Raw genomic sequence first — 21,166 nt, 5'->3', positions numbered from 1 at the left:
CTTCCTGGTAGGGGCATGGCCTCCGCTCACCCGGCCTAGACTCTACTGCAAGGGAGGAAGACTAATCTTCTCAGCACAGGGGACAGCCAAAGCCCCTTCTTTGGTCGCTGGCACCCCTGTAAATAAATAAGCTCCCTGCTCTGCAACATGAACCTTTCTCAGCTTACACATCTAAACTTTCGGGGCCAGAGCCAGCCACTTGGAGTGCTAGCTTTTTCTGCAGAAGAGTGTGGACGCTGATTTATTCTGCTTTGATTTTTATGGCGGGTGGGTGGGGGGAGCAGTACCACCATTTGCTAATGTGAAGAATGAAAGGAGGAGCTGGAAGACAGGAGGGGCTCTGGTAGAGGCTGGGAGAAGAGTGTTCTGTTAAGTGCCTCTTCCCATTTTTGCCTTTAATAAGTGCAAAGGCCATGGTTTGGAGTCTCAGTTCAATGAGCAATGGGGAGCCATCAAAAAGTGTTGAGCAGGGAAATGACAGGACTGGATTTGCATTCCAAAAAATTTAAATGTCGATGCCAACATGTTCAGGAAGCAGGCATGGTCAACAGCCCATGCAACTGGGGAGCAGGTTCCAGGAATGAGGTCTAGCTAGATGGGGTCAGGTGGGAATGGGAATTAGAGAAACCCCCAGAGTTGCTGACCATGCCTACTTCCTGAGCATCTTCCTCAGTCCCCTTCCCAGTCTCCCGGGGCCCCTCATCACTGGCTGTTCCTAAATATCAAATTTTGCTCACACCTGGGGAGTCATCAATGACCTGATAAGGAGGGGTCCGTCTGTAACTGGAGGAAGAAGAAATGTATACCTTGCCTTGGGGGACTGTTGTAGGGATAAACGAGGTAAGGCACTGAAGATAGCAGGAAAGAGTTTTATTTGGCTGCAGCCAGGTTCAGAGGGCACAGCTTTTGCTGTAATCAATGAATTCCCTGAACCCTGAGTTCAGGGGGTTTCAGAGTTTTATACCCAGCATGTAAGGGGAGGGGCTCAGAAGTTCACAGTATGCAGAAGTTCACATAAAAGCAGCTTTTTCTTTCACTGTTCTGGGCAAGTTAACTCTTCAAGGACAACACCTAAGAAGGGGAGAGCTTCTTCTCCCCTTTCTATTCTCCCCCTGCCAGCTGTTACCATGGAGCCCAGTTGGTAACTTCTCTTATCTTAAAAATGTAGACATCTCTGTGAAGCCCAGCTCAAGGCCAGAACCTTGTTTGCACATTTCTTCAAAGTACTATTCTGGATATGTTTGTGAAAAACTAGTAAGGGGGTGTCCAGCACCTGGAGGGCTGGTATCTTCTCGGCCAGTGGCCAAGTAAACAGGGCGACATGAAAATAGGAAGTTTATCTACATTGGACTCTTTTACAGAGTCTCTTTTGCTGACAGTCCTAAAATCAGTCTGGGTGAAGATTTCTGGAGAGGCCCAATTAAGACTTTTCAGTGGAGAAGGGGGTTCCACTTCAGGACAAAGGTGGGAGAAAGAAAGCTGGTGGTTTTCTAGTCAGAAAGTGGTATGTTAGACTCTACATTGTAATGTGATTTGGGGCTTTGACTTGGGCCCAAATAATGATCACAATACCAGTAAGAATTTCCATGTAAACTGAGTGGCCAAGCATGGTGGCACACACCTAAAATCCCAGCAGATTGGGAGGCTGAGTTCAAAGCCGGTCTCAGCAAAAGTGAGGTGAGACCATGTCTCTAAATTACAAAATAGGGCTTGAAATGTGGCTCCGGGGTCAAATGCCCCTGGGTTCAATCCCCGGTAACCCCTCCCCTCTGAAAAAAAAATTCCCATGTATATGCAATTTCTTTCAGACACTGTATTAGATGTTTCACAATTGTCCATTATCCTTGAACCAAATCTGGAGGGAGAAATTATTATCCCCATATGATAGATGGGCAAAGAGAGAGAGTCTATACTCTAAAGACTTAGAGCTACCATAACACAGCAAGGGGCAGAAGCAGGATGCTACCGTGGCTGGGTCTACATCTAAAGCAGTGCAAGCAAACATTCATCCCAATCCTGTCCTGCTGCTTAGGAAGAATGAACATTTTTTAAAAAATGGAACATAAGTACAGAAAAAATGTTCCAACTCTTATTTTAGGTGTTTTTTACTTCTTTTACCCATTACTATTTATTTATTTAAAGTATTGGGGATTGAACCCAGGGCACTCTACCACTGAGCTATATCCCCAGCCCTTTTACTTTTTATTTGGAGACAGTATCTCACTAAATTGATCAGGCTTTGATCTTTCGAACTTCCTACACAGTTTCTAAAGTAACTGGAATTACAGGTGTGTGCCAGTGCACTGGGCTGTCCATCACACTTTTAACCACCCATGTCCACATAAGGCCACATGGCTGGGCTGGAGTGCCCAGCTGTGGACTCTCTGAGACAACATGATAAACATTCTGCTGTACGTTGGAGAGCAACAGGGCCCTTCTCCTCAACACCATCCCATATTCCGTTGGCCTCATGGATAATGAAGTCTGAGTGCACAGCTACTTACAGATAAAGCAAGTACTTTTTCTAGGCAGATCATCTTGGAAGTTGAAAGATACTTGGCGAGGATACCACTGATTCTGGAGAAAGCCATCCACTGAGGTCAAAGATTCTCCAGACTTGAGGAGGCCCTCATTTCTGTTGAGCTAGGCAGTAGGGAGGCATGAAAGGTTTCTGAGCTGCACGAAGGTGACATTTGGTCCTTTGCTTTGTCTTTGCGCCTAAAGGGAAATGGTTGGCAGAAAACTGAAGGTGGGTGACGAGAAAACACCCGCTACCCAATACAATGTGAGTGCAGGGCATCTGCAGGGCTGCCACAGCTCCGCCCTCTCTCTCCTCTGTCCTCACCCGAGACAGGCAACGGCTCCATCGACCCCGACGAGCTGCGCACTGTGCTGCTGTCGTGCCTGCGCGAGAGCGCCATCTCGCTGCCGGAGGAGAAGCTGGACCAGCTGACGCTGGCGCTCTTCCAGTCCGCGGACAAGGACTGCAGCGGTGCCATCACCTTCGACGAACTCCGTGACGAGCTGCAGCAGTTCCCCGGCGTCATGGAGAACCTGACCATCAGGTACGCTGCGGGGGCTCGGGCGCTGCCCGAGTCGGGGCTAGACCCAGGTCCCGAGCGGGGCGGGCGCCTGCCCAGCGTAGTCCCCACGTGCCCTTTTCCCAGGGAATAAAGATCTGTCCCGCGAGCAGCTATGGTTTTGCCTCCATTTTTTCTGCACGGTCTCTTCAGAATCAATTCACAGTATTAAGCACCTACTACGTGCAGGGGGCACTTTCACATGCAATAATGCATTTTATAACAATGCCTATTTTTTCAAAAGTAAATTAAAATTACTTCTGAATAACTTGCCTACGATCACACAAATAATTAGCAACAAATATTGGCTGAACAGCCACCACACATCAAGCTCCATTCAAAATAAGGGCAGTGCTTGGCAGGGACTGAGTTCTCAACTCTGCTGGGAGACATTTTGGAGACATGCAATTCATATCAATAAACAAATAAAGTAGAAAAGTACACAATTAGTAAATCCTGTGGAGAAAATAAGAGTGGAGCCTGACCGCAGACCCAAGTTTGTCTGAAAAGTGCCAATCTTGCAATCCATTCTTTTTGTGTCTTAACTTTCTTGTGAGTTACTTATCAAAGTGTATCTCAGATTCTTCTCTCCTTTTTGGTTGCCATTTTTTTAAAATGGGAGAAGTAAACAGAGATAATAATAAAAAAAAATAGCTGTGGTTGTGACATCCAACACACCAGAGTTCCATTCCATTTCCACCTGTGTGACAGTGACCAAGTCTCAACCTCTCTGTTTCCTAGTGTGGAAGGAAGCTGGCTTACTTGCACAGCTGCAAAGAGTTGGTGGGCCACAGCAGGTGGGGGTCTCTAGGTGACCCTCACAGCCCACACAGATTCTTCCCCTCTCCTGCCCCACTGCATCCCTCTGAGCAGAGTCCCCTGTCTTGCAGTGCTGCCTGCTGGCTGACACCACCTGCCAACCGTCGTCCTCTGCACAGGCCACGCCCACTGACAGCTGCCTACTGGCACAACCACCGCAACCAGCTGCTCTGCCTGGCCACCTACACTGGCCTCCAAGTGCTGCTCTTTGTGCTGGCAGCCAATGCACACCGGGCCCTTGGTGCCAGCATCATGGTGGCCAAAGGCTGTGGCCAGTGCCTCAACTTCAACTGCAGCTTCATTGCGGTAGGGCTACACTGGCATGTTGCAGGGAAGCATGTTGGGAGAGAATGTGGGTTCTCACATACAGACACCTAGAAATAGCAGGGCAGGATGGCATCTTAGAAATCACCTGGGCCAGCACCCAGAGATGGAAACTGAGGCCCAGGGAGGGACAGTGACTTGTCCACAGTTGCACGGCCAGTAAGGAATAACATAACTGGCAATTTGGTGCGCTTCCTATGTATCAGGCATGGTGATAAGTACATTTCATTTGGTCTCACAACAACCCTCTGGTAAAGCCTCTGCAGGGCTCCATTCAGAGAGAAAAAAGCTTCAGGTCACCTCTAATTTAAGTCCCAATGTGATCCTCTGCACCATGGAATTGGTCTCCAAGCATTTTGTATCTCACATGCCTGCAATTAAAACAAAACTAACAAAAACCCTTCATATGCTTTACTATATGCATGAACTAGTCTCTTAGCTAATACAGCTATGGCACAATATCACTGTAAGGCCAGACTTCCCCTTCACCATCAGGGATGCACATCTCTATTCTAAACATGCTTCCTGGAATTATCAGCTTCTTGCCAGAGTGGGCTTTGTTTCAACCCCATAACCAGTTGACAGACTTCATGCCAGGAATGTGCGGCACATGGCTCATTCTCTTGATCTCTCACTCTTGCTTTGTTATGCTACTTCCACTCTGCAGCTTCCCAGCAGTGAATCCTCTTAAGCTGCCTGCCCTTGGTGGGGGGCGTAATTAGCTTCATTTAGTTAAAGCAGATACTGTAGTCTGTGGGTCCACATATCTAGGCACACATAAACCCACCAATCGCAATGATAAAGTGAGGAGCCTGCGCCAATTGCTCTGCATTTTGGAAAGCGGGGTCTTCCCCCAGGACACCTTGAGAACTGCACGTGCCAAGTGTCCATCTGACATCTGCACTGAAGAGGTACCTTGTCAATGCACATGTTCAACGTTAGTGAAAGTTTCTACGTTTCTCATTTTGTTTCCATAGAAAACAACACATGCAGGCACTCTAGCGTGATTCTGGAGACTCTCCTTTAGAGACCCAGCTGTGGACCTCAGAGAGCACCAAAGGCTGGGGAGCAGCGGGGGTCTGTTCAGGAAGTCCAGGCAGCTCAGGAGGACATAGGCATACCCTGCTGGGGAAAGGACAAGTGGGAGCTGCTGGGCAGGGCTCTTGCCACTCTACCCGCAGGTGCTGATGCTTAGGCGCTGCCTTACGTGGCTACGAGCCACGTGGCTGACTCAGGTCCTGCCCCTGGACTACGTTATCCAGTTCCACCAGCTCATGGGCTACATGGTGGTGGGACTATCCCTTGTGCACACTGTGGCCCATGTTGTAAACTTCGGTAAGTGGTCTAGGGGAGGGCTGGGGGGAACCTGGGCCTCACAAACCCCTGGATTGCACAGCTCCCAGCTCTGAACATGGGTGCAGCCCCTGGGTGTCCTGCCTGCCTGCAGAGGGAAGCAGAGGGGCCCAAGGTGGGCCAGCACTCTGAGCCAAAGTCCCCGCCTGGGCCAGTATTTGATGCAGAGGGTCCCAGAGGCAAGGCAGGTGCAAGAGCGGTCTTGTGCTTGTCTGCAGCACTCCTGGCTCAGTCCGGGGCCAGCCCCTTCCAGTTCTGGGAACTGCTGCTCACCACGTGGCCTGGCATCGGCTGGGTGCACGGCTCAGCCTCCCCGACGGGCGTTGCACTGCTGCTGCTGCTGCTGCTCATGGTCATCTGCTCCAGCCCCTGCGTCCGCAGGAGCGGCCACTTCCAGGTGCCCCAGCCCTGACCCCTTTGCCTCTCTCCAAGCTGGGCTCCCACTTTCCTTTTTTTTTTAATTTAATTGATTTTATTTTTTAAATACACGACAGCGGAATGCATTACACTTCTTATTACACATATAGAGCACACTTTTTCATATCTTTGTATATAACCCACTTTCCTTTTTTGCTGTGTCCCCTCTGACTTGCTGCAGAGCTCAGGAAGCCCCGGGCTGGTCTGCATGCTATTTGTGTGCCATCTGGGCTCTGCCGACGGGCCCAGTTCACATGTGCCAGCTGAAGACGGCAGATTCTGCCTTTCTGTGACCTTACCCCTTTGCCCCAGTTGGTATAAGTCAGGCTCAGAGGGCACAGGGGGAAAGAAACTCAGGCTCGCCAGGGTCCAAATCCCCACTCCACCACTTTCTGCTCGCTCAGTTTCCTCTCAATAAAATGAAGGTCTAATCCTTCACCTTTGACATTATTTTAGGAAGTTCAAGAGGTAGTATATGCGAAGCTTCTGGTCCCATACCTGGCACATAGTGCTCTGAAAATGTCAGTTCCTTCTTGACTTCCTGCCTCCAGTCTGCTCAAGATTTAGAAGGTGCGGCCAGCTTGGTTTGGAGACCGTAACTGTGTCCTGGACTGAACTGGCCACATCAGGAACAGATGCCATGGATCCCCGCTGTGGCAGCAACAGGCTTTGAAGCAGGAACCCACATCCTTATTTGACAGATGAGGACTCTGATTCTCAGAAAAGTCAGGCACTTTCCCAAGGTCCCCTAGCTGGTGGTGGAGCAGGCATTAAACTGTCTTCCTTCTTTTCCCCTCCCAGGAAACCACTGCTGTCTTTCCCCTCTCCCTGAGTAGGGGCCAGTGGACAGGGACCTTGGTGTTCACTCTGCTTTGCCCAGAACATGGCCAGGCACATTCAGATGTTTGCCTCTGTGTCAGAATCTTCCCTTCCAGACTCCCTCCATCAAGCCCCAGAACAAAGAAGCAATATGCATCAGTCACCTCAGCCTCTTACCTATCCCCATCCCGAGAGAAAGTCAAGGCTCTGGGCTTTGGGGATGGCCCTGAGCCCTCATTCTGTGCCACCCTCAGGCCTCAAGCTTGGCAGTGACCACTTCATACCCCCACAGGTGTTCTACTGGACCCACCTGTCCTACCTGCCCCTGTGGATCCTTCTCATCCTGCATGGGCCTAACTTCTGGAAGTGGCTTCTGGTCCCCGGCATCTTGTTCCTCCTAGAGAAGGCCATGGGGCTGATCAAGTCCCGCATGGCCCCCCTGAGTATTGTGGAAGTCAACCTCCTCCCCTCCAAGGTGCAAGGGGGGGCTTTTTCCTCTAACCCTGAGTGGCGGGTGATAGGGCAGAGCGCTGGGCACCTTGTTAGACCCCAAAGGAGTACACATTGGTATAACTGCAGCCCAGGGTAGTGGAGGAAACCCACACCCTGTGAGACCCGGCCCAGCCTTTCAGGTATGACCCTTTAGGAAGAAGAATGATGGGACAGACAGCAAAAGGCCAGGACAAGGGAGAAAATCCCAATTCAGCTCTATAAGAATATATTAAGTGGCTGCAAGGTTTCAGGCCCTGTGACAAGTCACACAGACACTGCCTGCTCTCTAGGGAGTCAGCCCTTTCACATAGAGCAGAGCTGTAGTGGAGAGAGAAGCAGAGTGTAAGGAAGTATTAAACTCCTGTCTTTGGGACGTCAGAGAAGCCTTCAATCAATCAATAAAGGAGGTGATGGCACCTCAGTGTTTTGAGGGTTGCATAAGAATTTTCTAGCTATGAAAGTTGAGAAAGGGTATTGGTCAGAGAAAGAATAGCTCAGAAAAGGCCCAGGGTAGTGAAGGGGCACGCTGTACTTAAGGGACCTCTAGGAATTTGACATGGCTGGAACCAAGGGAGAAGCTGGAGAAGTGGGCAGGGTGTGGCCATGAGAGACCTCTGAGGCTTGGACCCCGCCCTGCAGGCCGCCGGAACCCCTGCACTTGTAGGAGGAGATGGTGGTGAAGTGGGGCAAACATGGACAATTCATACTCTAGCTACATTTCTTTATTTGCTCTGTGGAAAGTGTCTCGGAGAAGACCCCTTGGGAAGCACTAGCCAATACGAAGCCCATAGCTTGTGAGGCCTTGACCCTGAGGCAGCAGCCATGGGAGGGCGGGGCACCTACCACAGAAAACTCAAGAGGTAGCACTGCATTTTGGGGTGAGTAAGGAAGGAGCCAAGGCCATCTCCCAGGTGTCAGAGTGGCACCATTGACAGAGAAAAAGGAGGCAGAAAAAGCTGGCGGGTCAGCTCTGGACAGCTTCAGTTTGAGGACTCAGGATGCCGAATGATGAGGTGCCCTGTGTGACCAGGCACTGGAGACAGACAGCCTCTGGTGGCCTTGGGCAAGTTATTTAACCTCTCAGAGCCTCAGCTTCTTGTCCCTAAAGTGGGGAAGACCAGTATTTATATCAGAAGATTGCTGTGGGGCCTCGCACTCTTGTTCACTGTGCTCCTCACAGCTCTGGTACATAGTAAGTGCCCAAAAAACTAGAGCTAGTGTCCAGGAGGATGCTGTCGATCAAGGAGAGAAGCCCATGGCAGTGGGATGCCAGCCAGGTGCTGGCAGGAAGTGCTATGGAAGTCTCAAGCCCAGGAGGGAGAAGTGGGGTAGAAACCCTTTAGCGCAGCGCCACTGTCCTTCCCCTGAGTGTCACCCATCTCTAGGCCAGCAGGCTGGCTTCAGGGTGAGTCCCACTCAAAGGCAGAGACAGTGTCACCATGGGAGGAAGGGGGTGGCCCAGGCTCTGCCCTCTCTCTCTGATGCCCATGGCAGCTCCAGGACAGAGAGGATGACCTGGCCTCCCTCTTCTTTCTCAGGTCACTCATCTCATCATCCAGCGGCCCCCTCTCTTCCACTATAGGCCTGGGGACTACTTGTACTTGAACATCCCCACCATCGCTCGCTATGAGTGGCACCCCTTCACCATCAGCAGTGCTCCAGAGCAGAAAGGTACGGCAGTGCCCACCACTCACCACACACTGGCCCAGTGCCTGCCGTGGGCCTGCTGCAGCCTGGGGGCTCGGAACATGGTGCTGACCCACGTTGAGACAGAAAGTTGTCCTCAGCTCCCTCAAAAATGGGGAAGACATGAAAACTGCTCGAGGGGGGTGGCAAGGGCTATAGCAGCTGCCCCAGAAGGTTCTGCAGGGGCCAGCTTGGTGGGATAAGTGGGGAGGCTTCTCAGACTCAAAAGATGAATAGGAGTTTACTAGATACGAGAGGAGGTATGGGAAGAGGCAGAGGGGCCAGAACAAGCAAAAAGAGGAAGACCAGGGAACATGGGCCCTGGATGGGCAGGGAGTAGGGAGGTGATAACCCGGTTATTGGTGAGTCCTGCTCCCCACATGTTGAAGTATGACATGAGAGAAGCACGCAGAGGCCAGCACATAAAGCAGGGCTTATTTTAAAAGGGGTAACATAGACTTCTCCCGGGAGGGAGAAGGGGGCCACAGCTAGTATCCCAAGAAGCGAGGTGTTCTGCCCTGTTTATGTCCAGGCTTCCTTTGCTCTCCTGCCCTCTTCCCCTTATCTCTCTCCTTCCTGCCTACTGTGGCCAGGCCCTGGAAGGCTGGTGGCTGGCCTAAAGGTGGGAAACAGGAACAGGTGGGCTGAAGGGGGAAGGGAGGACGGAGCAGCCCAAGACACATTAATTAACAACCTTATGCTCCCTGTAAGAGGGGCAATTCCTGGGATAGGTTACCCTGGCAACAGGCTGCAGCAGGGGCAGGTTTTGATAAGGGCAGAGGAAGGGCTCTGAAGGAAGTAACATTTCAATCCCTCAGGGGACAGTCTGGCCTCCTTGATCAGACCTGACTCGATTTACCTATCTATACTGACTGCCTGTTTAATTCTGGCTTCAGAAGGAAGGATGGGTGGGGAGAGAAAGAGAGGCAATGTGGCCCGCAAAGGAAATTAGAGCCAAGATGGGACCAAGGAAAACGTTGACTGCAGAGTTGGAATTGGGATAGATGATTCAGGCAGTTGAGAGCCATAGATGATTCTTAAGCATGGGAATAGCTGGCTCAGAGGAGAACGAGGCATTTTCAAGGGGAGTGGGTTTCCACACTCCCACCTGGACATGAGCATTATAGAGACCTAAGGCAGCTGAAGCCCTTGCATTCTTCTTCCCTAGCCCTGAATTTCCATTTCTTTCTGAGTCCCCAGCACCCATAGGACTGCTCAGTTGTCCTCCTTTTACCCAGCTGTCCTCTGTCTCGCACCCATGCACATGCTTCCTTCAGGTCCTGGGCTGTTCTTGGGGCCAGCCCCTGACCCCTTCTCTCTTGGCCAGGCCAGCAATTAGCCTTCCTACCACAGGTGGTTCCTCCAGCAGGCAAGGGTAGCTTGCACAGCTGCTCCAGCCAGGAAAGATCTTGGGTGACTTGTCACAGCAGAGCCTTGCTTAGCTAAATGAGGGGTAAAGAGCACCAGGGCTTCTCTCACTCACACCACTAGAAGCTTGAGCTCCTAATGCCTCCCAGGATGCCTCCCAGCCCCGCCAGCAGAGCCTCTGGCTCAGTTGCTGCAGCTCAGGTTCCCCACGTGGAGCTGCACAGTCTCCACCCTGGAATCACCTGGGTTGTGACCACAGGACAAAGGCAGGCTCGGGGTTGGAGAGGACATGCCATTTTCTTCCCATATTTCTCTTTTTCTGCTTTGTTAAAAATAAATGTGTATACTCTCAGAAAATTCAGACAATTGAGAAATATGTAGAGAGGAAAATTAAAATCCCTCAACTAATTTTTTCCAAAGAAAAATCAGTGCCAGTCCTTTGGTGAACAGGCTTCCAGATCTCTCTATTCCAACACAGATCATCAGATTCAAGACGGTTTTGCATACCTGGGGTCACACACCCATAGCTTTGCAGCCCACTTTCACTCAATGGGCAGGATGTTCTGAAGGTCTTTGCATGTTGGGGAATGTAGAGCTTTTCTCTCTTGTGGCCACATGGTATTCTGGGGTTGGATACCAAGATGTTTATCTTATGGACATGTCAAGTATTTGACCAGTTCTTTTTTTTAAATTTTTTAGGTGTTAATGAATCTTTATTTTATTAATTAATTTATATGTGTTGCTGAGAATTGAACCCAGTGCCTCACACATATCAGGCAAGTGCTCTACCACTGAGCCACAACCCAGTCCTTTGACCAGTTTTAAAAAAAAATACATGACAGCAGAATGTATCACAATTCTTATTACACATATAGAACATAATTTTTCATATCTCTGTATATATGATATGTTCACACCAATTCGTGTCTTCATACATGTACTTTGGATAATGATGTCCATCACATTCCACCATCATTGCTAACCCCCTCCCACTTCCCTTCCCCTCCCACCCCTCTGCCCTATCTAGAGTTTGTCTATTCCTCTCATGCTCCCTCTCCCTACCCCACTATGAGTCAGTCACCTTATATCAGAGAAAACATTCGCCATTTGTTTTTTTTTTAATTGGCTAACTTCACTTAGCATTATCTTCTCCAACTGCATTCAAATGCCGTGATTTTATTCTCTTTTATTGCTGAATAATATTCCATTGTGTACTTATGCCACATTTTTAATCCATTTTTTAAAGAGAGAGAGAGAGAGAAAGAATTTTTGAATATTTATGTTTTAGTTTTTGGTGGACACAACTTCTTTATTTTATTTTTTATATGGTGCTGAGGATAGAACCCAGCGTGCATGCATGCCAGGCGAGCGCGCTACTGCTTGAGCCACATCCCCAGCCCCAAATCCATTTTTTAAATCCCACATGATGAGGATTAGAGCTTACTTTTTCTTCTATTAGACAGAGAGTCTCTGATTTAATTCCTAGATCCTTGATCCTCTTTGAGTTGAGTTTTGTGCATGCTGAGAGATAGGGGTTTAATTTCATGTACTGAAGGGCATCTAGGTTGGTTCCACAGTTTAGCTATTGTGAATTGTGCTGCTATAAACATTGATGTGGCCGTGTCCCTGTAGTATGCTGTTTTTAAATCCTTTGGGTATAGACCGAGGAGAGGGATAGCTGAGTCAAATGGTGGTTCCATTCCAAATTTTCCAAGGAATCTCCATACTGCTTTCCATATTGGCTGCACCAATTTGCAGTCCCACCAGAATGCATGAGTGTACCTTTTCCCCCACATCCTTGCCAACACTTATTGTTGTTTGTCTTCATAATAGATGCTATTCTGACTGGAGTGAAATGGTATCTTAGAGTAGTTTTGATTTGCATTTCTCTAACTGATAGAGATGATGAACATTTTTTTCTTATATTTGTTGAATGATTGAATATCCTCTTCTGAGAAGTGTCTGTTCAGGTCCTTGGCTCATTTACTGATTGGGTTATTTGGTGTTTTGTGTGTGTGTGTGTGTGTGTGTGTGTGTGTGTATCTTTTTGAGTTCTTTATATACCCTAGAGATTAGAGCTCTATCTGATGTGTGAGGGGTAAAAATTTGCTCCCAAGATGTAGGCTCTCTATTCACCTCACAGATTGTGTCTTTTGCTGAGAAGAAACTTTTTAGTTTGAGTCCATCCCATTCATTGATTCTTGGTTTTAATTCTTGTGCTTTAGGAGTCTTATCAAGGAGGTTGGGGCCTAATCCCACATGATGAAGATTAGAGCCTACTTTTTCTTCTGTTAGACGCAGAGTCTCTGGTTTAATTCCTAGGTCCTTGATCCACTTTGAGTTGAGTTTTGTGCATGGTGAGAGATAGGGGTTTAATTTCATCTTGTTGCATATGGATTTCCAGTTTTCCCAGCACCATTTGTTGAAGAGGCTATCTTTTCTCCAGTGTATGTTTTTGGTGCCTTTGTCTGATATAAGATAATTGTAATTTTTTGGGTTAGTCTCTGTGTCCTCTGTTCTGTACTATTGATCTATCAGTCTGGTTTGGTGCCAATACCATGCTGTTTTGGGTACTATTGCTCTGAAGTATAGTTTAAGGTCTGGTATAGTGATGTCACCTGCTTCACTCTTCCTGCTAAGGATTGTTTTAGCTATCCTGGGCCTCTTATTTTTCCAGATGAATTTCATGATTGCTTTTTCTATCTCTATGAGGAATGCCATTAGGATTTTGAGTGGAATTGTATTAAATCTGTATAGTGCTTTTGCTAATATGGTCATTTTGATAATATTAATTCTGCCTATCCAAGAGCAAGGTAGATCTTTCCATCTTCTAAGGTCTTCTTTGATTTCTTCCTTTAGGGTTCTGTAGTTTTCATTATATAGATCTTTCACCTCATTTATTAAGTTGATCCCCAACTATTTTTTTTTGAGGCTATTGTAAATGGGGTAGTTTTCCTCATTTTCCTCTCAGAGGATTTGTCACTGATATACAGAAATGCCTTTGATTTATGGGTGTTGATTTTATAACCTGCTACTTTGCTGAATTCATTTACTAGTTCTAGAAGTTTTCTGGTGGAGCTTTTTGGGTCTTCTAGTTTTAGAATCATATTGTCAGCAAATAATGCTAATTTATTTTCCTATACATATCCCTTTAATTTCTTTCATCTGTCTAATTGCTCTGGCCAGTGTTTCAAGAACTATGTTAAATAGAAGTGGTGAAAGAGGGTATCCCTGTCTTGTTCCAGTTTTTAGAGGGAATGCCTTCGATTTTTCTCCATTTAGAATGATATTGGCCCAGGGCTTAGCATAGATAGCCTTTACAATGTTGAGCTATGTTCCTGTTATCCTTAATTTTTCTAGTGTTTTGAACATAAAGGAGTGCTGTATTTTGTCAAATGCTTTTTCTGGATTTATTAACATGATCATATTATTCTTATTTTGAGTCTATTGATGTGATGAATTACGTTTATTGATTTCCTTATGTTGAACCAACCTTGCATACCTGGGATGAATCTCACTTGATCATGGTGCACAATTTTTTTGATATGTTTTTGTATTCAATTTGCCAGAATTTTATTGAGAATTTTTGCACCTATGTTCATTAGAGATTTTGGTCTAAAGTATTCTTTCTTTGATGTCTTTGCCTGGTTTTGGAATCAGGGTAATATTGGCCTCATAGAATGAGTTTGGAAGTGCTGCCTCTTTTTTCTAATTCCTGAAATAAATGGAAGAGTATTGGTATTAGTTCTTCTTTAAAGGTCTTATAGAACTCAGCTGTGTATCCATCTGGTCCTGGGTTTTTCTTGGTTGGTAAGCTTCTGATGGTGTCTTCTATTTCATCACTTGATATTAAATTGTGTATTTCTTCTTGATTCTATCTGGGCAAGTTGTATGTCTTAAGAAATTTGTTGATGCCTTCAATACCTTCTTTTTATTGGAATATAAGTTTTCAGAATAATTTCTAGTTATCTTCTGTATTTCTGTAGTATATGTTGTGATATTACCTTTTTCATCACGTATGCTGGTAATTTGATTTTGTCTCTCCTTCTCTTCATTAGCATGGCTAAGGATCTGTCAATTTTATTCATTTTTTCAAAGAACTAACTTTTTGTTTTGTCAATTTTTTTCAATTGTTTCTTTTGTTTTGATTGCATTGATTTCAGCTCTAATTTTAATTATTTCTTGCCTTCTACTGCTTTTGCTATTGATTTGTTCTATTTTTTCTAGGGCTTTGAGATATAAAGTGAGGTAATTTATTTATTGACTTTTTCTTCTTTTACGGAATGAACTCCATGTAATGAACTTTCCTCTTAGAACTGCTTTCATAGTGTCCCAGAGATTTTGATATGTTGTGTCTATGTTCTCATTTACCTCTAAGAATTTTTAAAATCTCCTCTTTGATGTCTTTTGTAACCCATTGTTCACTCAGTAGCATATTGTTTAGTCTCCAGGTGTTGGATTAATTTTAATTTTTATTGTCATTGATTTCCAATTTCACTCCATTATGATCTGATAAAAAACATGGTAGTATCTCTACTTTTTTTGTATTTGCTAAGAGTTGCTTTGTGGCATAGTATATGGTCTATTTTAGAGAAGGATCCATGTGCTGCTGAGAAGAAAGTGTATCTGCTTGATGCAGGTTGAAATATTCTATATATGTCAGTTAAGTCTAAGTTATTGATTGTATCATTGAGTTTTATAGTTTCTTTATTCAACTTTTGTTTCAAAGATCTATCCAGTGGTGAGAGAGGTGTGTTAAAGTCACCCAAGATTATTGTGTTGTGATCAATTTGACTCTTGAACTTGAGAAGAATTTGTTTGATGAACATAGTTGAACCATTGTTTGGGGCATATATATTTATGATTATTATGTCTTATTGGTGTATAGTTCCCTTGAGCAGTATGTAATGTCTGTCTTTATCCCTTTTGATTAACTTTGTCTTGAAGTCTACTTTATTTGATACAAAGATAGAAACCCCTGCTTGCTTCTGCAGTCCATGTGAGTGGTATGATTTTTCCCAATCTTTCACCTTCAGTCTGTGTATGTCTTTTCTTAACAGATGAATCTCTTGGAGGCAAAATATTGTTGGATCTCTTTTTTTTAATTCAATCTGCTAACCTATGTCTTTTGATTGATGAGTTTAAGCCATTAACATTCAGGGTTACTATTGAGACATGGTTTATATTCCCAGCCATATTTGTTTATTTTTGTTATTTAACTTAACTTGATTTTCTTCTTTGATTAGTTTTTCCTTTAAGGTACTACCTTCCTCTGCTGATTTTCATTGTTGTTTTTTGTTTCCTCTTCATGGAGTATTTTTCCAAGGATGTTTTGTAGTGTCAGTTTTCTAGCTATAAATTCTTCTAACTTTTGTTTATCATGGAAGGTTTTTATTTCATCTTCAAATCTAAAGCTTAATTTTGCTGGATACAAGATTTCTTTCAGAGCTTGATTTATGTTGTTCCAGGGTCTTCTAGCTTTCAGGGTCTGTGATGAAAAATCTGCCAATATCCTAATTGGTGTTCCCCTATATGTAATCTTATTCCTTTCTCTAGTGGCTTTTAAAATTCTCTCCTAATTCTGTATGTTGGGCATTTTCATTATAATGTGCTTTGGTGTGGATCTGTTGTGATTTTGTACATTTGGCATACTGTAGGCTTCTTGAATTTGGATTTCCAATTCATTCTTCATGTTTGGAAAGTTTTCTGATATTATGTCCTTGAATAGATTGTTCATTCCTTTGGTTTGGACCTCTATACCTTCCTCTATCCCAATAACTCTTAAATTTGGACGTTTTATGCTCTCCCATATTTCTTGAATGTTCTGTTCATGTGGTCAATGTCCTTTTCAAGATTATATATATTGTCTTCATTGTCTGATGTCCTGTCTTCCAAGTGGTCTACTCTGTTGGTGACGTTTTCATTTGAACTTTTAATTTGGTTTATTATTTCTTTCATTTCAAGAATTTCTGGTTTTTTAAATACATATTTAGTTGTAGTTAGACACAATACCTTTATTTTAGTTATTTATTTTCTTTATGTGGTGCTGAGGATCGAACCCAGTGCCTCGTACATGCTAGGCAAGTACTCTACCACTGAGCCACAACCCCAGCCCTGTTTTTTTTTTTTGTTTGTTTGTTTTTGTTTTTTAGAACCTCTATCTCCCTGTTGAGGTGATCTTTTGCTTCTTGAATTTGTTTATGTAGCTCCTTGTTGAAATGATCTTTCACTGCTTGTATTTGCTTTCTTATATCTTCCTTGAGTTTACGGAACATTTTAACCATGTACATCCTAAACTCCTTCTCTGTCCTTTCTCCTGCTGTGGCTGCCAATGATTCTAATGATGTGGTGTCTTCATTTGTTTGAGGGCACTTTCTTCCCTTGTCTTTTCATGTTGCTCATTGTCTTCCTTTCCAGCTCTGTGGGTCTTGATTGTTATTGTGTTTTATCCTATAGGTTTGAAGTGCTCTTGTAGGGTGTCAAGACCTCACTTTTTTGGGGAAGGACAATATTAACAGATCCCAATATCAACAATATACCACCTTTGAACAATTTGTTGTTATTAAGACATTTACAGTTTAGTCTCAATGTATAGAAATGTTAGATTCAATTATTATCTAAAATACAATCAGTAGTTTTGTAAAAAGGTTTACAGTTTCTTACAGTGGACAATAAACTGGGGGTGGGGTGTAGGACGGTTTGTTGAGGAGGTAGGATGTGAGGATTTAGAGTTAATATGTTGTAGGAAGTGTGAAGGAGAAATCTAGTGAAGAGGGTTAGTAGCAAGAGAATAGACAGGAAGTAATTTAGGGTAGGAAAGTACGTGGGATGACAGTAGAGTACATAAAACAAACACACATGTATTTAGAAATACGGATGTCAAAACAGTAAAATTTGGAGGGGGAAAGAAAAAATAAAAAGGAAAAGAAAAAAAGGGCATATACAACAGCTCTATATTATATTATTCAGATGACTCAGTCCTCAAAGACCTAGTTCATGTAAACTTCTTGGTTTCACATATGTTAAGGATGTAAGGGCCGGAGGGGTAGAAGACAAAAAACAAACAAACAAAAAACTCAAAGGAAGAAACCAGGGTTGTAGCTAGCTTTAGAGATCCGTATCTTTCCCTGCTTCTCTCCCCATTCAATAGGTGGGGTCGTCTGTTGTAAGCTGGTGTCTCTGTCCTCCAGATGGTGGAGGTAACCAGGGTGGGAAGACTGGTCCTGGCACAGGTTGCCTGGATGTGGGGAGTGGCACCCGCCAGTCCCTGCAGGGAGACCGCACCTCACGGGTCTCTTTTGGGGACCGCTCATATGACTTGAGCAACCGGTACTATCTCCTTCTTTTACCTGGAGATTTCCCAGTTACTAGTCTGTTAGGCTCCAGACTTTAGCCCTCTCTCCCTCTCCCCTAGCAGTTCCCAACTGAGGAAACTCTCACCTCAGGGCTCGTGGGGGCAGCTCCCTGGTTGCACCGCACACCTGTGTTGGGCAGCTACTGTGTTGGGTTACCGCCACTGGAGAGGGGGGAAGGTTGGAAACCTGGTACTTGGCCCCTGGAGATCCGATCTGGAAACTGCGCCCAGCTAATATGGCTAGAATGTTGAGCCAAGGTGGCGGAGGTCTGCTTTCAGCGCCTGGGTGTTGGTGAGGTGGGGGGAGCCTGGCGATGGTGTTGTGCTGTGGTGGGCAGCAGCTGAGTGTCCTGTGTGGGAGCAGAGCTAAGTCTTGGTGATCTGCAGATGTGTTGACAGGTGATTCTGCTAAGGTGCTCGCAGAGCCTTGTGTGGGGTAGAACTTCCAGCTTTGAGTCCTGCTCCAACCAGGCGTCCTACTGGAACGCTGAGGCCTGGAGCCCTACGGGGTCACAGCGCTGGTGATTTCCGCAGAAAGCAGCTGGATAAAGGTCCTCTTACACTCTCAGAGATGGAGTATTCCGACTAGGTGAGATCTGCAGGTGCAGAGGCAAGGGGCACAGGGCGGCTCAATCCCTTCCCTCCACCATGTTCCTACCAACCGTGTCCCTTGACCAGTTCTTGCAAGGGTTTTATCAGGGGCTCAGCCTGGAATCTGCCCATCTCTTGAGTCCTGAGAAGGGACTTCCTGTCTATTCTCATCCTCCTGCAGGAGCCCAATGAGTCTGCTGGAACTGGTGCGCAGGCCAGCTTTGATGCAGAGCTGGCTGACCTGCCTCAGGGGTGGGACAGTCAGGGAGGAAACGGCAGAGAGGGAAGGGAGCAGGGCTACAGGATCAGGGCTGCAGGCCCAAAGTTCAGGGACTCCTCACCTCTCTCCACTTCTATAAAATACAGTCAAACCAGGTTACATGCTTATTCATGAACTCGGACTGGGAAAAAAGGAGATGTTTTTATTTTCACTAAATTGAATTGGAGCATCTTCTGCAATTACATATGCAGTCACACTAACAATACTTGTATTTTATTTTTTCAAAATAAAAGCCAGATTTTTTTTCTATCATATACAGTTGCTGCTACCTCAGGATGTCATTTACCTCCTCATTACTTCAGTGATCAGTAGTTCCTGGGGATTTCCTGTCATGTTTGATCTAAGAGCACATGCGTTCTTAAATCACAATTGTTTTGATTTTGGTGACTATCTCGTTATAATTGTTTTCATCTGTAATTTCTATGCATGTTACTTTATGTATTTAAAAGCCTTATTTTGAGAAGGAGGCTATCCATTACCTTCACAGGACTGCTAAAAGAGTCTATAGTTCAAAAAAGTAAAATATAAAAAGCAACAGGGCGAGATCAGAGTAGATCTCTCAGGTGTTGTTGCTCTGAAGTGGTAGGTTCATTTTGGCACCCCCAGCAGAGGGGTTATGCCACCCCATACCACCTTAGCACCAGTCATTCATAGTCATTCACTAAACAGAGTACCTTAGTCAGCACCTGCTACCCCTCAGGCCCGGTTGCAGTGAAAGCAGTTGCTCCTACTATGAACTGAGCACCTACTTGTACAGTAACGGTGTGGGGAGAGCCCCATATTGGCGAGTCCCTGACCTGATGAATGAGGCAGAAGCCCTACCCTTAGGGAGTTGCTAGGGGCACTCTCACCCCTCCTCTGTTGGAGGGGACAGAGCCCCCATGGAGCTTGGGTTGACTGCATCAAGAAGGATCAAAGGCTGCACTAGAGAAGTCAAAGATCCAAGTCCAGTGCTATGGTTGCTACTTTGGTCCTGAGGAAGGACATTCAAACTGGGACTCAAACCACTGAGGCCCAGTGGCCATGCTTCCAGTGAGACAAGCCCTGCTCCCTTCTGGAGGCCAGCACAGACACCTCCCTCTCTCCCTCAGACACCATCGAGCTCCACATCCGGTCCCAAGGCCAGTGGACAAACAGGCTGTATGAGTCTTTCAAGGTGTCAGACCCTGTGGGCTGTGATTCCAAGAGGCTGTCAAGGAGCTTGAGGATGAGAAGGAGTCAGAGGAGACCCCAGGTAGGTGGCTGCAAGGGCCCTCTATGGAGGCAGACCCTGGGGACCAAGTCACTTTCTTCCTGGTCAGCAGGAGCAGCTGTTGGGCACACAGTCTGGACGGCAGCATCAGTGGGCTAGGCAATGGCTGACTGTGTGGTCCCAGAGCCTCTTCGAAGCCTGACCACCTCAGATCCTTCCATCCTGATTTCCTGCATTAGAAAGGGTGGGGAGCAGTGGAAGGAGTGGGGGAAACTGAGACCAGAAACATTCTGACCTCCAAGTCTCTTGGACAGTACTTTCTAATTGCATGGTCTTTGTCTTGTCTGTCAACCTAACTGAGCCTGTTATGTTTCTTTGAAATGGAGATAGTTTTCCTCCATGGCTCACCCTTCTCATCTTATCCCATCAAGCACTGACCCAAAGAATGCAGATGGAGTATTGAGGGAAATGGCAGCATGGCCCAGGTGGGCCCCTGGGTCATCGTCACCACCAGCAGTAACAGCACTGTTACCTCTGGAGCCTTGATGAAGCCCATAAAGCTGCCAGGTGGCTAGTGCCAGGGAGGGTTTGGAGAAACAGCGTCTGGGCACAGTGGCCCACATGCCTGTCATCCCAGGGACTTGGGAGCCTGAGGCAAGTTCAAGGCCAGCCAGGGCAACATAGTAAGACCCTGTCTCAAAATAAAAAATGAAATGACCTGGGGATGTTGCTCAACAATAGAGTCTCCTGGATTCAATCCCTAGTACTGGGGGTGGGGAGAGAGAGGAATGCAGATGGATCAGTGCGGCTCCCAGAGAAATAAAGATAGACCAGGAAGCTGAGGATAGCTGAACACGAGACTCTGCCTCTTGGCCTGGAGACTAGTTAATATATCTGAAGGTCAAAGAAGGAGGACTCACTGGCCCCTGCAGGTCCCAGCCCTGCCTTCAACATGGGTGCTGGGGGAGTGGGGGCACCAGGTAGAATCCTGTCTGGCCAGAGGAAAGGATCCTTCCAGAATGGTGCCAAAAGCAAAACTGTGAGATGTGGAGGAAAATGTAGAAAAAAAGAAAAGTTCTCTTCCAGTAATCAGAGGAAACTTCCTGAAGGAAGAAGCTGACTTGCAAACCGGATGAGCCATGGCACACTGGGAACCAGCAGGAAGACACACTTCAGGTTGTTTCCGTGGGACCTCAGACCCTGCTGCCACAGAATAAATTGGCACAGTCTTTCTGGCAGGCAGTCTGGCCATATGTGTCAGCATTTTAAATATGCACACCCACTGGCCCAGCAATTCCATTTTTAGAGATTTATGCTAAAAAGCTAATTGGACAGGTGCACAAAAAGCCCTGTTCATTTCTTTAGCAAATATTTACTGAGCACAGCACCTA

The 21,166-nt window shown here is 46.1% G+C and overlaps 1 protein-coding gene across 3 annotated transcripts in view; it reads left to right on the top strand.

Moving 5' to 3' along the window:
• Nox5 (NADPH oxidase 5) overlaps positions 1-21,166 on the top strand; it is a 58,850-nt gene that overhangs the window by 6,604 nt on the left and 31,080 nt on the right. For 2 of the 3 annotated variants that reach the window (XM_078049396.1, XM_078049395.1), the window contains 7 exons: positions 2,851-3,065; positions 3,971-4,205; positions 5,405-5,558; positions 5,795-5,973; positions 7,105-7,287; positions 8,843-8,975; positions 19,675-19,817. In XM_078049396.1, the coding sequence (XP_077905522.1) occupies positions 2,851-3,065; positions 3,971-4,205; positions 5,405-5,558; positions 5,795-5,973; positions 7,105-7,287; positions 8,843-8,975; positions 19,675-19,817 (1,242 nt within the window). The remainder of the gene's footprint in view (positions 1-2,850; positions 3,066-3,970; positions 4,206-5,404; positions 5,559-5,794; positions 5,974-7,104; positions 7,288-8,842; positions 8,976-19,674; positions 19,818-21,166) is intronic. The other variant, XM_078049394.1, reaches the window with a different exon arrangement.

This window comes from Ictidomys tridecemlineatus, chromosome 5 (genome assembly GCF_052094955.1).
Source record: "Ictidomys tridecemlineatus isolate mIctTri1 chromosome 5, mIctTri1.hap1, whole genome shotgun sequence".
Lineage (NCBI taxonomy): Eukaryota > Metazoa > Chordata > Mammalia > Rodentia > Sciuridae > Ictidomys > Ictidomys tridecemlineatus.
This window is presented reverse-complemented; position numbering and strand designations above follow the sequence as displayed.